Source organism: Trifolium pratense, linkage group LG1 (assembly GCF_020283565.1).
Source record: "Trifolium pratense cultivar HEN17-A07 linkage group LG1, ARS_RC_1.1, whole genome shotgun sequence".
In the NCBI taxonomy this organism is placed as follows: domain Eukaryota; kingdom Viridiplantae; phylum Streptophyta; class Magnoliopsida; order Fabales; family Fabaceae; genus Trifolium; species Trifolium pratense.
Genome location: NC_060059.1, coordinates 16275173 through 16292576, shown reverse-complemented (window position 1 = coordinate 16292576; position 17404 = coordinate 16275173). Strand labels below are relative to the sequence as shown.

The 17404-nt window shown below is 42.8% G+C and overlaps 1 protein-coding gene across 1 annotated transcript; it reads right to left on the bottom strand.

Annotated features, from left to right (window-relative positions):
- Window positions 1-3227: 3227 nt before the first annotated feature.
- LOC123889227 lies at window positions 3228-8899 on the bottom strand. The gene is made up of 2 exons (XM_045938467.1): window positions 7943-8899; window positions 3228-3329 (listed from the first exon to the last, which is right to left on the bottom strand). The coding sequence occupies exons 1-2, from the start codon at window positions 8897-8899 to the stop codon at window positions 3228-3230; spliced, it is 1059 nt and encodes a 352-aa protein (XP_045794423.1).
- Between the last annotated feature and the right edge of the window lie 8505 nt (window positions 8900-17404).

The window sequence follows — 17404 nt, the reverse complement described above, 5'->3', positions numbered from 1 at the left end:
AGCGAAGGAAGAAAAGGGTAGAGGTGTCTACCTCCAACTCCACTCGCTCTCGAAGGTCTAAGGATGTCAAAAAGGTGGAGGTTATCGTTCTTTCCTCGGATACCTCCGATTCTGGTAGTGGCGATGAGGATTACGTTTCGTTTCTGGAGACCTATGTTCCTCCTGAGCTTCGTGCTTCTTCGTCCAGTGAAGAAGAGCGGTCCCGGGTCACCGTGGAATCCAAGATGACTTTCCCTGAGCCTGTGCAAAAGGATTCGGAGTCTGATTGATAGGATTTAGGGACTGGTCCTTTGTTTGTAGCCTCTATTTCTTCTCGTTGTACTCTGTACCTCCTGTTATTAATAAAGATTTTTTGCCTTGAGTGGAATGCCTTACTTTATGTCTTGTCTTTGCTTTATTTTATGTCTTGCCTCTCCTTGATTTTTGGCTTTTTCTCGTTGGGCGTTGTTTTGGATATCTTTGTTGCGCCCCAAAGGCGAATCAAGTTTTTGCGTTTTTGGCGAGATAATGTGTCCTGGCGTGGCCTTTCCTTCAAAGGCGTTGTAAATAGTTACCTCGCCTGTGGGCGTGGTTTTTAACTATCTGACGATAAATCTTCCATGATTTACTCTTGAGATGCGCGCTTTGACACGTATTTAATCCGACGACTCGTATGACACTACTCGTTCGAACCTTGTAACTTCGAATCGACGTTAGTACGGGGGTTTATAAATAGAGAGTTTTTGCTCTTTTCTTTTCTTCTACTTCTTTTGCAACTTCTAACCTAGTTCTACCCACTTGTCTTCCTTTTCATAACTTCGGTAGAGCTTCTTTTCTTCCTCTCCAACCTTCGGTAGAGCTTCTCAATCGGCTTCATTTAAAGACGTCCGTTCCTCTCGGCTTTGAAGTGTTACCCGTAAGGTATTTTATTTCGTACCTTTACTCTTTTCCTTGATTTAGTTTCGCTCAAAGGAAAAAAAACCCTAATTCATAGGTTTTTAGAGAATGGTTATCCTGAGGGAGTTAGATGAGAATGAGGGGAGAATCTCGGCCTCTTCTCCTAGTTACTTTGAGTGGGCGCGACAAGTTCGCGCCCATTATACTAGGGCAAACGGCGTTCTCAATAGCCGGGGATTTTATTCGGAGTTATGGGGTTTTGATGTTGGAAGCGGTAGCGATAGTGACAGTGATAGCGATAGCAGTAGCGGTAGTGATAGTGATTGTGTCATAATTTCCCCTTCCTCTTTCACAGGAAAGCGGAAAAACCCTTGCCGAGATTTGGTGGTTGCTGGCTATACTCCCGTCACCATGGAAGTTCCTTCAAAATACACTAGTGCGGAGATGGTGATGAGCTTTAGGAAAGCCGTCAGACTTACAGAGTCCAAACTTGAGGAGTCTATCATCACTGAGCCTGTCCGAGAAGATGAGTTTGTCTTTTTCAAAAACGACACCCCGCCGGATTACTTTTACCTCTACACTGGCGTGATCCAACCTCTAAACCTCTGGCTTCCTTTTACTTCTTTCGAGGCGGAGATGTTGAGGGTTCTCAATGTCGCCCCCACTCAACTTCATCCTAACAGCTGGGCCTTCGTAAAAGCCTTCGAGGTGATGTGCCTAAGTTTTGAACTGGCACCCTCGATTGGTGTTTTCTTCTGTTTTTACCATATCAAGAACCTAAAACCCCAGACTATGGTTTCTCTTAGTAGTCAACCCAATCATCGCCTCATGAGTCTGTATGCTTCCAACTTCAAAGGCTTCAAGGACTCCTTCTTTAGGGTTCGCAGTAGCGACCAACTTCCAGATCTAATGTATGATGAGATAGGAGATCCCCTATTCCCTTTCTACTGGACTGACAACCCTAGGCTTATCAAGGGAACCATCTTTGAGACTTTGAGTGACTTTGAGCAGGATACTGTCCACTTTCTTGATTCTTTTGCTCTTATGGACACTACTGATATCCTTAGATGTGAGGGTAATAGTGAAGCTTTGACAGAGTATTTACGTAAGTGATGGACTTGGCATATACGCATATTTTTCGTTTAATGTTGATCTCGCCTTATTACTAACCTGTGTTTTTTCTGGTTCCTTTATTTTTCAGAAAGAATGAGTACCATTTCTGAAGAAAGACTGGCGTTCTTGGCAAAAGCTCGTCAACAAAAAGCCAATCCTGCTGCTGGCGTTACCGACCCTCTGAAGCAGCTACAAGTGGAAGAGGCTGGAGTTACAGAGGGACGGAGCAAGAAAAAGCATGATGGGCGCATTCCTGTTGAGATCCCAGGAAAGGCTGCTGCTAAAGTGGCGGGATCCGAGGGTGTCGTTCCTCCTCCTAAAAGACAAAAAACTGAGAAGGTTAGCCAACCAGCTGGGGATGCTGACAAAGGCAAAGGCAAAGCTTCCAGTTCTACTCAGCCTTCATCTAAAGATTCTGAAGCCGCTGCTCCTCTTTCTTGGGCTTCCTTCGATCCCCTCGAGTTTATTGAGAGGGGGGTGACTATGGTTGGCGATATGACTCGATTTACTAACACTCCCACTGAAGACTTGAGGAGAAAAGCCCTGGAGTATGAGGTAAAAGGTACTCTTCTCAACTATTTGCTGACGAATCGGCAGGAGCAGGAGGTCCAAGAGGCAAAACGGAAGGTGAAGGTCGTTGATGACCATCTTGCTGATATTGAGAAGAAATATTCCGAGACCAAGACCAAGCTGGAGGAGGATATCAGGAAGCTGAAGGAGAGCCAGGAGGGCGAGGCGGAGAGGTTGAAGAGGGAGTATGAGGATAACCTGGCGAAGGTTAAGGAAGGTTATGCCGCCTCCGAGACCAAGCTCAAAGAGAACGCTGCTGCTCAAGATGAGATGATTTCTAAGCTTTCTAAAGAGAAAGATGCAGCGGTGTTCTCCGTGGGGACCTTGGGCGAAGAGAAGGAGAGACTGGAAACTGACGTGAAGGAGCTTCAACTGTATGCTGCCAACCAGTACGAGGAAGGCTTCGCCTATGCCCTTGAGCAAGTCAAGCTTCTTTTCCCAGACCTCGACGCCAAGCGCTTAGCTGAAGCTGATGCGATGAACCAGATCATTGATGGAAAGCTCGTTCCCTATGTACCTCCCAGTGAATGATTTGACCTTGTTTGTAATGAATTTAATTCTGCCCTTATGTGGCTTTTGTAACTATTTGTATGCCCCTTTGTGGCTTGAACAATTTACCCTTTATCGGGTTTCTATTAATTTTCTTTATTTGCAATGATCTTCTTTCTTCATAATTTTGCGGATGAATTTTGCATTACGTTGTGAGGTAACGCCTTCTGTCGTTCTCGTCTAGGAAACTTTGTCCTTGCACCTGCGACATCTTCGACTTTCTATAATAATTGTAAATTGATACAAATAACTTTATACCTGTTATCTTTTGGCGTTATAATGAATCGCCTGCTTTGGTTGTGTATAAGCTTCTTCTGGCGGTGTTGATAATCTCGCCTTTCTCTGCTGTTTCTTTTTCTGACGTACCCAACTTGTAAGACTTACAGGTAACGCCAAGGCCTTGCAACCTTGTTTAATTTTCTTTTTCTGACGTACCCAACTCGTAAGACTTACAGGTAACGCCAAGGCCTTGCAACCTTGTTTAATTTTTCTTTTTCTGACGTACCCAACTCGTAAGACTTACAGGTAACGCCAAGGCCTTGCAACCTTGTTTAATTTTTCTTTTTCTGACGTACCCAACTCGTAAGACTTACAGGTAACGCCAAGGCCTTGCAACCTTGTTTATTTTTCTTTTTCTGACGTACCCAACTCGTAAGACTTACAGGTAACGCCAAGGCCTTGCAACCTTGTTTAATTTACTTTTTCTGACGTACCCAACTCGTAAGACTTACAGGTAACGCCAAGGCCTTGCAACCTTGTTTAATTTTCTTTTTCTGACGTACCCAACTCGTAAGACTTACAGGTAACGCCAAGGCCTTGCAACCTTGTTTAATTTTCTTTTTCTGACGTACCCAACTCGTAAGACTTACAGGTAACGCCAAGACCTTGCAACCTTGTTTGATTTTTCTTTTTCTGACGTACCCAACTCGTAAGACTTACAGGTAACGCCAAGGCCTTGCAACCTTGTTTGATTTTTCTTTTTCTGACGTACCCAACTCGTAAGACTTACAGGTAACGCCAAGGCCTTGCAACCTTGTTTGATTTTTCTTTTTCTGACGTACCCAACTCGTAAGACTTACAGGTAACGCCAAAGCCTTGCAACCTTGTTTGATTTTTCTTTTTCTGACGTACCCAACTCGTAAGACTTACAGGTAACGCCAAGGCCTTGCAACCTTGTTTGATTTTTCTTTTTCTGACGTACCCAACTCGTAAGACTTACAGGTAACGCCAAGGCCTTGCAACCTTGTTTGATTTTTCTTTTTCTGACGTACCCAACTCGTAAGACTTACAGGTAACGCCAAGGCCTTGCAACCTTGTTTGATGGTTCAGCGCTCACATCTGAGTTGATCTTTGATAAAGATTCGGAGCTCAAGTTTGAGATAACCATTTTCGTTGATTCAGAGCCCGTAACTTAATCAGGTTGACGTATATATTTTGACATATGCAAGAAGATATAAACTACTAGAATTTTGAAATTCAATGAGCCTCGATAAAAACCCCAGTTAAAGCAGGAGAAAAGAGTGTCTCATTGTCTTTTTATTCATTTATGAAAACGGTTCTTATACATCATTAAAAATATTGCTAAAAGAAGAGAATGGTTTTACTTATTCTTCCACCAGTAACGTGATGCCCCGCGATTAGCTGTAGTAGAACTTTAAGTTTGCTATGTTCCACGTCCTGGGGAGGATTCTTCCTTCCATGGTCTCTAGACGATATGCTCCTCCTTCGAAAGCTTCTTGCACCCGAAAGGGGCCTTCCCAGTTTGCTGCGAACTTTCCTCCTTTATCCTTTCCCATAGGTCTTTTCAGCACTAGATCGCCCTCTTGGAAACTCCTTTGTTTGACTCTCGTATTATAACGCCTAGCGGCCCTTTGCTTTATGGCGAATTCTCTGAAATGCGCTCTTTCTCTTCTTTCCTCGATCATGTCTAGGTTCTCTTCCAAAGCTCTGTCGTTTTCTTCCTGCGTCGTGGTTTCTCTGCGCCAACTAGGAGGATTTATTTCCACCGGGATCATCGCGTCTGAACCATAGACCATTGTAAATGGCGCTTCTCCTGTCGAGGATTGGGGAGTGGTGTGATACGACCAGAGGATGGGTGAGATGTGGGCTACCCAAGCTTCGCCTTTGCTATCTAGCCTCCTTTTTAAGGCTCTTAGTATCACCTTATTTGCTGACTCTGCTTGTCCGTTAGCTTGTGGATGCTCCACCGATATAAAGGTGTTTTTGATCCCTTTGCTTCGACAGAACTCTACGACCTTTTCGCTGGCGAACTGTGTACCGTTGTCGGATACGATATACTTGGGCAGTCCAAATCTGCAGATGATTTTCTTCCAATAAAAGATTTTTACCTGTTCCGCCGAGATGCTGGATACCGGTTCTGCTTCAATCCATTTTGTAAAGTAGTCCACGGCGACGATGATCCATCGCGCTTGTTTATAGCCAACCGGAAACGGACCCACGATATCTACACCCCACATGAAAAAGGGCCATGGGGATAATACTGACTTTAGCGGTTCCCCCGGAACGTGATGCAGGTTGGCGTGTCTTTGGCATTTGTCACAGTTTCTTACATACATGGCGGTATCATCATGTATATCTGGCCAATAAAATCCTGCTCTTAATATCTTTCCTGCTAGTGCTCTTGAACCGATATGACTACCACACGATCCCTCGTGAACTTCAGACATGATGCGTTTGGCTTCTTCGGTACTGACGCATAAAAGGAGGGGGGACGCAAATCCCCTTTTGTATAGCTTATCCCCTACCATTGAATACCATGCCGCCATTTTCTTCAATTTAAAAGCCTTTTCCCTTTCTTTCGGGAGTTCATCCTTTTGGAGGTACCGGATAATGGGTGATCTCCAGTCTTCCTCTTCTATTACCATCATTACCTCTTCCCCGTTGATGCTGGGAGTTTTATGGTCTCTTGGATAACGGTTCTATGGCTTCCTGGTTTTTTGGTGCTCGCCAGCTTTGACAATAGATCTGCTCTCATGTTTTGTTCGCGGGGAACGTAAACTAATTCGAACGAATCGAAATGCTTAGCTAGGTTTTGCACCTTCTCCACGTATTTGATTAACTGCGGCTCCTTCGTTTGAAACTTCCCTGATACTTGGTTGGTTACCAGTTGGGAATCACTCATGGCCCTTAGCTCTTTTACCTCCATATCGCTTGCTAACTTCATTCCTGCTATCAAAGCTTCGTATTCCGCTTGGTTGTTGCTGGCTTTGAAGGCGAAACGTAGTGATTGTTCTATCATAACGCCATCTGGTCCTTCCAGTACTATTCCGGCTCCACTTCCTCGCACATTGGAGGCCCCGTCAACTGAGAGTGTCCAAAACGCCGTTTTCTCTGTTGTTGGCGGAGTAGACATTTCCAATACAAAATCAGCTAGTCTTTGTGACTTAATGGCCCCTCTAGGTGAGAAGGTGATGTCAAATTCTGATAATTCAACGGACCACGCTACCATCCTTCCTGCCAAGTCTGGCTTTCGGAGGACGTTCTTGATAGGGTAATCTGTTCTAACAACTACCTGGTGGCTTTGAAAGTACTGCCTTAATTTTCTGGCTGTGACAACTACCGCGAGAGATAACCTCTCTATTCTTTGATACCTGGTTTCTGCTCCCCTTAGGGTTCTACTTACAAAATATATAGGCTTTTCTTCGCCCTCTATTTCCTGAACTAGAGCTGAACTCAAAGCTCTATCCGAAACTGCGAGATATAGGTAAAGGGTGTTACCTGGTAATGGGCGTGTCAAGATGGGCGGTGATGCTAGGAACTCTTTTAGTTGTCTGAAGGCTTCTTCACATTCTGGTGTCCAGGAGAATCTCTCATTTTTTCTAAGGGATGCGAAGAAGTGGAAACCCTTTTCGCCCGCACATGATAGAAATCTGGATAGTGCCGCTATCCTGCCTGTCAAGGTTTGTACTTCTTTCACGGATGTGGGGCTCCTCATGTCTATGATGGCTTGGCATTTTTCGGGGTTAGCCTCTATTCCTCTGCTGGTGAGCATAAACCCTAGGAATTTTCCGGCTTGTACTCCAAAGGAACACTTTGCTGGGTTTAGTCTCATGTTGTACTTTCTTACTGATCCCATGATGTCCAACAGATCATCATCATGGCGACTTCCCTCGGAAGTTTTTACTACCATGTCGTCGATATATACCTCTAAGTTCTTCCCTATTTGCTCGGCAAAAACCCTGTCCATCAACCTTTGGTATGTTGCTCCCGCATTCTTCAATCCAAAAGGCATGACGTTGTAAAAATAGTTGCAAGTATTCGACATAAAGGCTGTATGGCAGGCGTCGGAGGGGTTCATCTTTATTTGATTGTATCCGGAGTAGGCGTCCATAAAACTCAGCATCTTGCACCCCGAGGCGCCATCAATTAACCTGTCTATGTTGGGCAGAGGATATGGATCTTTGGGACATGCCTTGTTTAAATCTGTGAAGTCCACGCACATTCTCCACTTTCCGTTGGCCTTTTTCACCATGACGACGTTTGCCAACCATGAGGGGTATTTTATTTCTTCGATGAATCCAGCCTCCTTTAGCTTCTCTACTTCTTCCGCTATAGCGACTCGTCTTTCTTCTCCTACCTTTCTCTTTCTTTGGGAGACTGGTTTTGTGCTGGGTGATATTGAAAGTTTATGTGTTATCACCCCTTCGTCAATCCCTGGCATATCTGAAGGCTTCCATGCGAATAGGTCAGCGTTATCCTTCAAGATTTTGATGATTCGTCTCCTCTCCTCGCTGGGCAACGCTGTTCCCAAGCTGGTTGTCTGGTGTGGGTGATCGCCAATTTGAACCTGCTCCAGGTCTTCTATAGGGCTTACCCTTCGATCTTGAAATTCCTCCCTCGGATCCATATCTGCGCTCTCTATGATGTTTATGCCGCCTGGAATTGCGGCTTGTCTTCTTTCGAATTTTCCGCTTGCGCTGGAAGTTCGGTGTCGTATCTTTAAGCTAGACTCGTAGCATTTCTTGGCGAGAATCTGATCGCCCCTTACCGTCCCTACTCCCCCATTATCAAGGGGGTATTTTATTGCTAGGTATAGAGTGGACATGGCCGCCCCCAATGTGTTAAAGGCGGGCCTACCTATAATAATATTATAGGAGGTAAAGGGAGTTTTAACTACCAGGTATCGCACCTTGATAGTTTTGGCGTTGCTGCCTTCTCCAAATGTGGTGAGAAGAGAGGCATAGCCCATTACATCCACTTGTTCGCCAGAGAACCCAACCAGGGTTCCGGAGTATGGTTGCAATTGCTCCTCTGCTAATTGCATGGCCTTGAAAGCTTCCCAGTACATAATGTCCGCTGAACTCCCTGAGTCTATCAGTACTCTCTTTACATCGCAGTTCAAAATTTGGACTTGAATCACTAATGGATCATCGTCATGAGGCGCTACCTCCAACCCATCCTTTGCTGTGAACGCCAAATCTGGTACGTCTAATGGCTGGGGTTGACTCACGAGGTATATTTCCGAGATGGCTCGGCGTACATACCTTTTCCTTGCCGAGCTTGATTCGCCCCCGCCTGAGAATCCTCCCGCTATTGTATTCACGGAGATTCTCCCCTTGGGAGGTTCTCTATTTGGCCCAGGAGGGTCCCTTGGCTCCTGTCGGGGGACTTTTGGCACGACAACCCGCCCTTGGGCGGCGTCGTCAATGAATTTGCGAAGGTGTCCGCTTTTTATCAGCTCTTCGATTAAATCTCTTAAGCGGAAGCATTTTTCTGTGGAGTGACCTCTACACCTGTGATATGCGCACCAGGCGTTATCGTCCAGCCCCATGGGGATGTTACTGGTTCTCCTTGGGGGGAGGTTTGCCAAACCAGTGGCCAGAATTTCGTTTAAAACGTAAACTTTTGAGGCGTTTAATGGCGTGAGGTCTTCATTGGCGGGATGATTCCTGAATTCTCTTCTGGGCGGTTGGCGGTAGGGCTTCCCATGATGCCTCTGCCATGGGTCCCCTTGGTGGCCTCCCGTTTTTGGTCGTGGGTGTTCGGGTGCTCTAGTGGCACGGCCCACGTATTCCTTCTCCTTAACGTCTCCGCCCTCTTGTTCACCTCCTGCATTGACGAGGCTGGCTTTTGGGCTAAGGACTCATTGAAATGTCCTGCTCTTAGCCCATTGTGGAAGGCTGCCACGAACATCTCCTGATTTGGATTTGAGACTTTGATGGTGGCTTCGCTAAATCTGGCGAGGAAGTTACGCAATGACTCGCCATGGTTTTGGCGGATGGAGAAAAGACTGGTTGATGTGACTTTCACGTGTTTCGATCCAGCGAACTGGTGAATAAATTTTTTATGAAAGTCAGCATAACTCTCGATTGAATTCTTTGGAAGGTTCATGTACCAACGTAGGGCGACATCCTTGAAGGTGCCGGCTAGTAGCTTGCACTTTAGATGCTCCGGAGCATTGATTATGGTGGTTTGTGTTTCGATTGCCATCAGGTGCTCCCTTGGATCCGTCTTTCCGTCGAAGGTAGGAAGGTGAGGAACCTTGATTGTTTCCACCACTTGGGAATCCCACAAGTGTTGTGCTAAAGGCTGTACGTCCATGACGCCCTCTCCCTCCTCCTCCTCCGAAATCAATTTCGCTTTCTCTTTTTCATTAGTTCTTTCGGCTTCGATGGCCGCAATCTGAGTTTGTAAGCGCCGTATTTCTACAACGGCGGCTTGCAAGGTGTTAACGCTAGAGTTGTCGTTGTTTCCATGTTCTCCAGCCATGTGAAGATGTTTGATTTTTCGTCTAGTTGCTGTGATAGGCTGGGATCAAATGATTTTACCGCAGCCCCACGGTGGGCGCCAAAATGTTCTGGTAAAAAACAAGGGGGTTTGTATTATTGATCAAATGGTGTGATTACACTCAGTTCAATCCCAACAACCCTGGGAGTTTAATAAGTCAGAATTCGATCTCGCTACAGATGAAAATATGAAACTATTTATAGACCATTAAAGCCTTCTTCTCCAAGCTAGGGTTCCTACAAATCCGGTCTTCCGCGCCTTTTCCGGTGATGCAGCGTGAAAGAAGGAGTAAAACCTTGGTCTCCAAGCCATGGCAGTTTCAAGGAGTTGGTTTCTTCATTCCCAAGTTAATCGCTAAGGCAGGGAAGGATGAAGATATTTTGTTATCGTGTGTAAATCCATCTTATGGGCGTTATCCTTCATTGCCTACCTCGCCCAGGCCTTATATCGCCAAATGGACGTTTAGAATTTAATTGTTTTGGGCCTGTTTCCTTTCTCATATTAATTGGGCTAGTTTGATTTTGCCTTTAAGCCCATTGCCCAGTCCATAACTCATTTTGCCCCCTGTGTGTACAACATGACATGTGATTGTGCAAATTTGCTGACGTGGCTTGTACACGTGGAAAAAAACATTTATATTTATTTTTAAATTCCACGTCAGATAATATTTTTTTCAAAAAAAAAATTTCCTACAAAATTAATAAAACGAATTTTTTTTCCAAAATTAAAAGAAAATCCTACAAATAAAATTTTTTTCCCTACAAAATTTTAAAAAAATTCCTACAAATAGTTTTTTTTCGTACAAAATTATTATTTTTTTCCTAAAATAAAAAAACGAATTTTCATATTTTTCTCCCAAATAAAGTTTATTTTCAAAATAAAGATTTTAAAAATTTATTTTTCAAATCTTTTTGATTTAAAAAAAACAGAATCTTCGCCGGTTTGCTTCCACCGTCGTGATCATATTCGTCGTCGTCTTCTTCAATCACCGGAATCGTCTTCTACTTCGTTATTGTCTTCTGCTTCCTTCTATTTTTCTAGTTCTAGGGCAAATGATTTTGGTATAAGAGGAAAACACGAATAAAACTTCTTTTTCTATTTTTTTTAATTCAAAGAGATTAACAAAAAAATAATGTTTTGTTTTTAAAAAATAAAGATCATGTTTTTTTTAATTCAAAAAGATTTGAAAATAAATCTTTAAAATTTTTATTTTGGAGTAAATATTTATTTTGGGAGCAAAATAAGAAAATTCATTTTTTTTTGTTGGAAATTTTTTAAAATTCTTTGTAGGAAAAAAAAATTATTTTTTTTACAGGAAATTTTTAAAAAAATTTTGTAGCAAAAAAAATTTATTTGTAGGATTTTTTTGGGGAAAAAAAAATCCGTTTTTTTTATTTTGTAGGAATTTTTTTTTAAAAAAATATATATTATCTGACGTGGAATTTAAAAAATAAATATTAATTATTTTTTTCGCGTATACAAGCCATGTCAGCAGATTTGCACATTCACATGTCCTGTTGTAAACACGAGGGCAAAATGAGTGAATCTATTTTTTGCAGGGGGTAAACAGAAAATAAAATCTGCATAAAGAGGTAAACGAAAACTTGCTTATTTTTTTTTTTTTTTTTGCATTGAAAAGGGGCTATGCCCAAAAAGAATTACACGGAAATAATGCGGGGAGTAGAAACTCCCGAAGAATCAGAAGAACACAATAGGTCCACCCCTAAGGGAGGTTCATCAAACAAAGTAAACGCAGCTTGCTCGCATCCCATAGATGCTAAGGCATCGGCAACTCTATTTGCCTCTCGATATACATGTCGGATTCTAACATCCCACCCCTCTTGAAGTAAACTTCGTATACGTCGAACTAAACTCCTTCCTTCACTACTGCCAAGTCTATCACCCCAAAGATTCCTTACCACTGTCAAGGAATCCATTTGGAGCTCTATATAGTTGAGGCCTCTCCTTCTTGCAAGACATAACCCACTATATACTCCCCAAAGTTCAGCATTAAAGGCAGACGTGGTACCTATATATTTGGAGAATCCTGTAATCCAATTTCCATGTTGATCACGCAAGACACCGCCACATCCGGCTACTCCATGTTGCACAGCACCATCCGTGTTTAAACTTATCCAACCATTGCTTGGAGCTTCCCATCTGACATTGATAGTTATTCTTGATTTATCCATAATGAAAGAAAAACTATTTTTTGCACTAATGTAATTTTCAACATATTGTTGGATAAATTGTGAAGCATGCCTCGGTCTCACAAATTCAGAGTCAAATGTTTCCTTATTCCTCCATAACCATAGATGATAACATGTCACAGCCCATACCACACGCCATTCATTGCCTCCTTCCATCTTCTCATGATTAAGCATATTATTATGGAACCAACTGTGATAATGACATGTGAAGAAAGCAAGCCTTTTCTGCATTGGCAGTAAATGATTCCATATGTGATGAGCCAACGGACAATCTCGCAAGACATGAATAATACTTTCTTCAACACCAACACAATGTCCACAGTACGGTGCACCATGACCCCATCGATGACAAGCTTTATTTGTCGGTAATCGGCCATAACGCAGTCGCCAAATAAAGTACCGAATTCTCTCCGGAGCCTCCATCTTCCAAATATTATTCCACATATTATCCACCTCTAATTCACGATGGCCACGCAATAGATTATACGCACTGGCTATAGTGAAACGTCCCAAACGGTCTCCCGGCCAAATTCTCTCATCATTTCCATCAGTATTCTGAGGGGGAGGCAATGCTTTAATTCTATTAATCAAAGCTATAGGTAATAAAGTTGTCAACACATCTAGTTTCCACTCACCCAACTCATTGACCATGTCTGCTACTTTCCAATTATCAACATTCTCAGGAATAATCTCCATATTTTGTCCTAGAACAATGTTATCTCCCAGCCACTTATCTGTCCAAGCTAGTACTGATGTACCATTCCCGACAGACCATTCCTCATATTGACTAATATTCCCCCACACTTTTACTATTCCTTTCCACAGAAAAGAATCAGTAGGCTTGACAACAAAATTACCATGAACATCCCTATCTCTGCCATACTTTCCTTGCAGCACATTACACCACAAGCTGCCATTACTTTCTCTCATATTCCACCCCAATTTCATAAAACATGCAGTGTTCATTGTAGGTAAATGTCTGATAGATAATCCTCTGCACTCTTTAGGTAACAATAAAGTTCCCCAACTGATCATGTGCATTTTCCTTTGACCCGTATCATGACCCCATATGAAATTTCTCTGGATACGATGAATGTCCATTAAAACTCGCTTGGGAATAGTAGTTGTCATCATGGAATATATCGGCACTGCTTGGATAACAGACTTTGCAAGAGTCACTCTCCCGGCAAAGGAAAGGTTAGTCGCCTTCCAACCGGAGAGTTTCCTCCGAACTTTGTCTACTAGATACTCAAAATCGCTGTGACGAGGGGCTCTACCAACTAGTGGGATTCCCAGATACTTACCAAGAGAATTAGCTTCTCTGAAGCCTGATTGATGAAGTAACATATTACGCAAGTCTCGGGGAACATTCTTAGAAAAAAAGATTGAAGTCTTTTCTATGCTTACAATTTGCCCCGATAACTCACAAAATTTCTCCAAAGTATTTGTGATGGTCCTCATATTCAGCTCCGTAGCCTTACCAAATAGCAGTAAATCATCCGCAAACATGAGATGAGAAATAAGCGGCCCAGACCTACCGGCTTTAATAGGCTGCCAATTCCCCCCGTCAACTGCTTCAGCAATGAGATGCGAAAGCTTATCCATGCAGAGAACAAAAATATAAGGAGACATAGGATCCCCTTGGCGAATTCCTTTACCTGGTTGAAAAAAGGTAGAGCGACTCCCATGCCACATGACGTTTGTCTTCACGCTCGTGATGCACTGCATTATAATCCTTCTCAAACCTGCTGGTATATTCACCTCTTTTAAAACTGCTGAAATGAATGACCATCGAAGCCTATCATATGCTTTTGCCAAATCCACTTTGACAGCAACATATCCATTGCGCCCTCTCATCTTATTCATACTATGAACCATTTCTTGTGCTACAACTATGTTCTCATGGATACTTCTTGTGGGGATGAAGCCTGTTTGATAAGGGGAAATAATATTTGGGATCAACGGCTTGAGTCTATTGACAATTACCTTGGTTAATACCTTATAACTTACATTGCATAGAGATATTGGCCGAAATTGGCTTACAAATTCAGGTTTGTCAACCTTAGGAATGAGACAAATGTCCGTGTTGTTAATGTTTGAAATACTATCAGGCTGTTGCCAAACTTGTCGAACAAACTCATTCAATTTGGTATCTACGATACTCCAATTCTTTTGATAAAAACCCGCAGGATAACCATCAGGGCCTGGTGCTTTCCACGCTCCCATATCAAACAATGCTTCTTTAATCTCATCATTGCCAACCTCCCGATCAAGATTTGACGCTACTTCTGCCTCCAGAGGCTTGAAACCATATTTCATACTAAAAGTAATATTTCTGTCATTTGTCTCTGTGAATAAGTCCTTATAATATTTTGTAACTAATTCCCTTAGAGCTACATCATCCTCCACCCACTGACCATCATTGTTCCGAAGCATAATAATTTTATTTTTTCTCTTTCTATTCACCGCCTTGAGATGATAAAATTTAGTGTTTCTATCTCCATCATAAAGCCACTTTGCCCGAGATCTCTGGTGCCATATTAATTCTTCTTGCTTCAGCACCTCTGCTAAATCGTTTTGTAACAGTTTCTCCAGCGAATCAAGATGAGGATTCATGGTTCGAGTTTCACGTCTGCGCTGAATACCACCAAGTCTAGCCAGTAATTCTCGCTTTCGCTTTCTCACACTCCCAAAAGTGTTTATCTTCCACTCCTTTAGATCATCCTCAACCTGACTCAAATTTTCAATTAAATTTGATCCTTGCTTCCACCATGACCTAAGATCCTGTTGAAAAGATTCATGTGTTTGCCAGGCACTTTCAAATCTGAAGGGTCTTTCAATATAAGCATTAACCATGTCAGTCAAGTTTACTAGTAACGGGTGATGGTCAGAGAAGTCAATTCTTGGCAATGTCCGAACCATGGCATTGGGAAAAAGAACACGCCAGCTATCATTACTCAAGGCACGATCCAAACGTTCAAGAATACGAGCTCCATTATCAAATATAGGACCTCTCCAAGTGAATTTTGATCCTATGACACCAAGATCAAGCAGCTTGCAATCAATAATTCTCTCCCTAAACACCCTGCACTTCCGTAAATTAACTGGGGCACCTCCTTTTTTTTCATCTTGAGACGTAATATCATTAAAATCCCCAGCTAACAGCCACGGATCTTGCATAGTATTAGAGATATGCTTAATATTGTCCCACATTTCCTGCCTATTATCTTCCATTGGACTGGCATATATGGCTGTAAAAAAGAACTCTTGCTTTCCATGAATCGCCAGTCGAGTATGAATAAACTGAAAATCTATATGAATAGAGGAAATTTCTACAACATTCTTCTTCCAGGCAATTACAATTCCTCCAGAAAACCCCCGATTCTCTGAAAAAATATAACCATCAAAACCCATCATCACAACTGAATTTTTGATCTTCAAAGGGTGAGTACGTAATTCCATTATAACAAGAACCTCTGGATGATGAATATCCAAATATTGCTTGCAATTGCGATAAAAGCTAGTGTTCGCCGCTCCACGAACATTCCACACCATAATCTTCAAAGGATAACAATTCATGGTAAACAATTAATTAAGTGTCATATCATCCTCTCTAGCTTCACCGTGTTTGGAAATAGGAGTTTCGTCCACTATTTCCATAGTAGTATCGCTAGTCACGCGACCTACACCCTCTAGGCTGCAATCATTGCCACTATCCACATCTACCCGTTGTAATACAGGTTTAGATATCAATGATCCATTAACTATATCTGGAGGTCTTGTGGAGTGCTTAGGGCCTCTAGTAGGATGCCCCAAGCTACTATCTCTACTCTTCACCTCAGCTACCTTATTCACACCCCCTTCTGGAACACCTCCCTTACTTCCACTTAGAATAGTCTGGTTAAGAACTCCCTCCATTTGGTATTCATTTGTTTTAGCTTCCCTGTTGAAACTTCTCTTGATGGCTTCTCGATTCTGAACATGTGCCGTTGGAGTGGGCCCACTAGAAAACTCAAAAGGTATCATATTCCCCGCGATGTCAACTATGTGGCCTCCGCTCTTAGCTCTTATTACGGGTATCACCTCTTTTCTAGCAACGTGTTTTTCACCATGAGATTGGGTAACACGAGGGATGCTGGTAGGGGCATCTGTGTGAACGATATGATCTTCCTCCTCCATTCTAGCATTATTCTCCTGTAAAATGTCAAAGCGAGATCCTGAAGGTGGGTGGCCTCCAGTAGCCCCTGTACCATCTGTTCTTCCACCCTCCACCTTCTTCCTCGGTCTCCTATTCTTTTGAACCACCCTCCATGGACCTTCTTGGGCCGGAGAAGCATGTGATAGAGCTTCCCCTCTATTGGTCTCTGCAGCTTTCTCTCCATTCGATGCATTATTATTAGTTTTCGCCACACAACCTTCCTTGTAGTGACCAAAGGTACCACAGACCAAACACAACATATGTAGGCCTTCATACTCTACCTTGTAGCATCGATCCTTAATTTGGAACATGGCTAACAAAGGTTTTGTAAGGTCAACTTCTACACAAAGCCTAGCGTACTTGCCTCTTGCTTGTGTCTGAGTTGTTCTATCGACCTTAACAGTTCTTCCAATTCTATTTCCAATAAAATGCAACATCTTTGTATCATAGTACTCAATCGGAAGTCCCGAGAATCTTACCCACACTGCCACCTTCTCAATCACTTCTCCAGATGGATGGAAATTTGGACTCCACTCCCTTACAACAAGATAGTTATCATATATCATCCAAGGGCCATCAATCAAAGCACGATAATGATCCTCTTTGCTGGTAAACGTAACCAAGAAAAAATCATTACCCACATCAACAATATTAATGATGCCGTTCCTCACCCACATCTGTTTCAGTCGTGTTTCAAGAGCTTTGTAGCCAATCTTCCTCCCTAGCAACTTCACTATCACTCCATTCCTCCATGGTTTCTGTAACCTAGTCTCTTCCTCCTCTGTTAAAACAAAGTCGGGGCATGCGTGATCACCCAATTTTTTCTCTATGACTTCCATTCCAGTGAACTTTGCATCTTCATCTCGCCATGTTCTCTCATCCTCCCCATCAGCAAACTCACATGTCTCCTCGTCCTCAGGATCTTCATCGCTAGTTACACCCAAAACCGAGTCTTTATAGGACTTGTTTCTCGGATGTTCTCTCTTCCTCGGTGACTCATGGATATCCGCATAAGACACTGGCATAGAAGAACCAGCTTCATACGGTTTCTCTTCTCCCTTTTTTTTCTTTGCGCTTCGTTCCCTGAGTTCATCGTCTTCAATGTTTGTTCTTTTGGCCGCCTCGGTAAACCCTAGCAGAG

Excerpts from the sequence above, each read along its gene's own strand:
- LOC123889227 (XM_045938467.1), bottom strand. The coding sequence starts at position 8,899 with ATGGGGCTGGACGATAACGCCTGGTGCGCATATCACAGGTGTAGAGGT. Across the intron at positions 3,330-7,942 it reads AGGAATTTCAAGATCGAAGG|AAAGTCGAAGATGTCGCAGG; the intron begins GTAAGCCCTATA and ends CAATTATTATAG.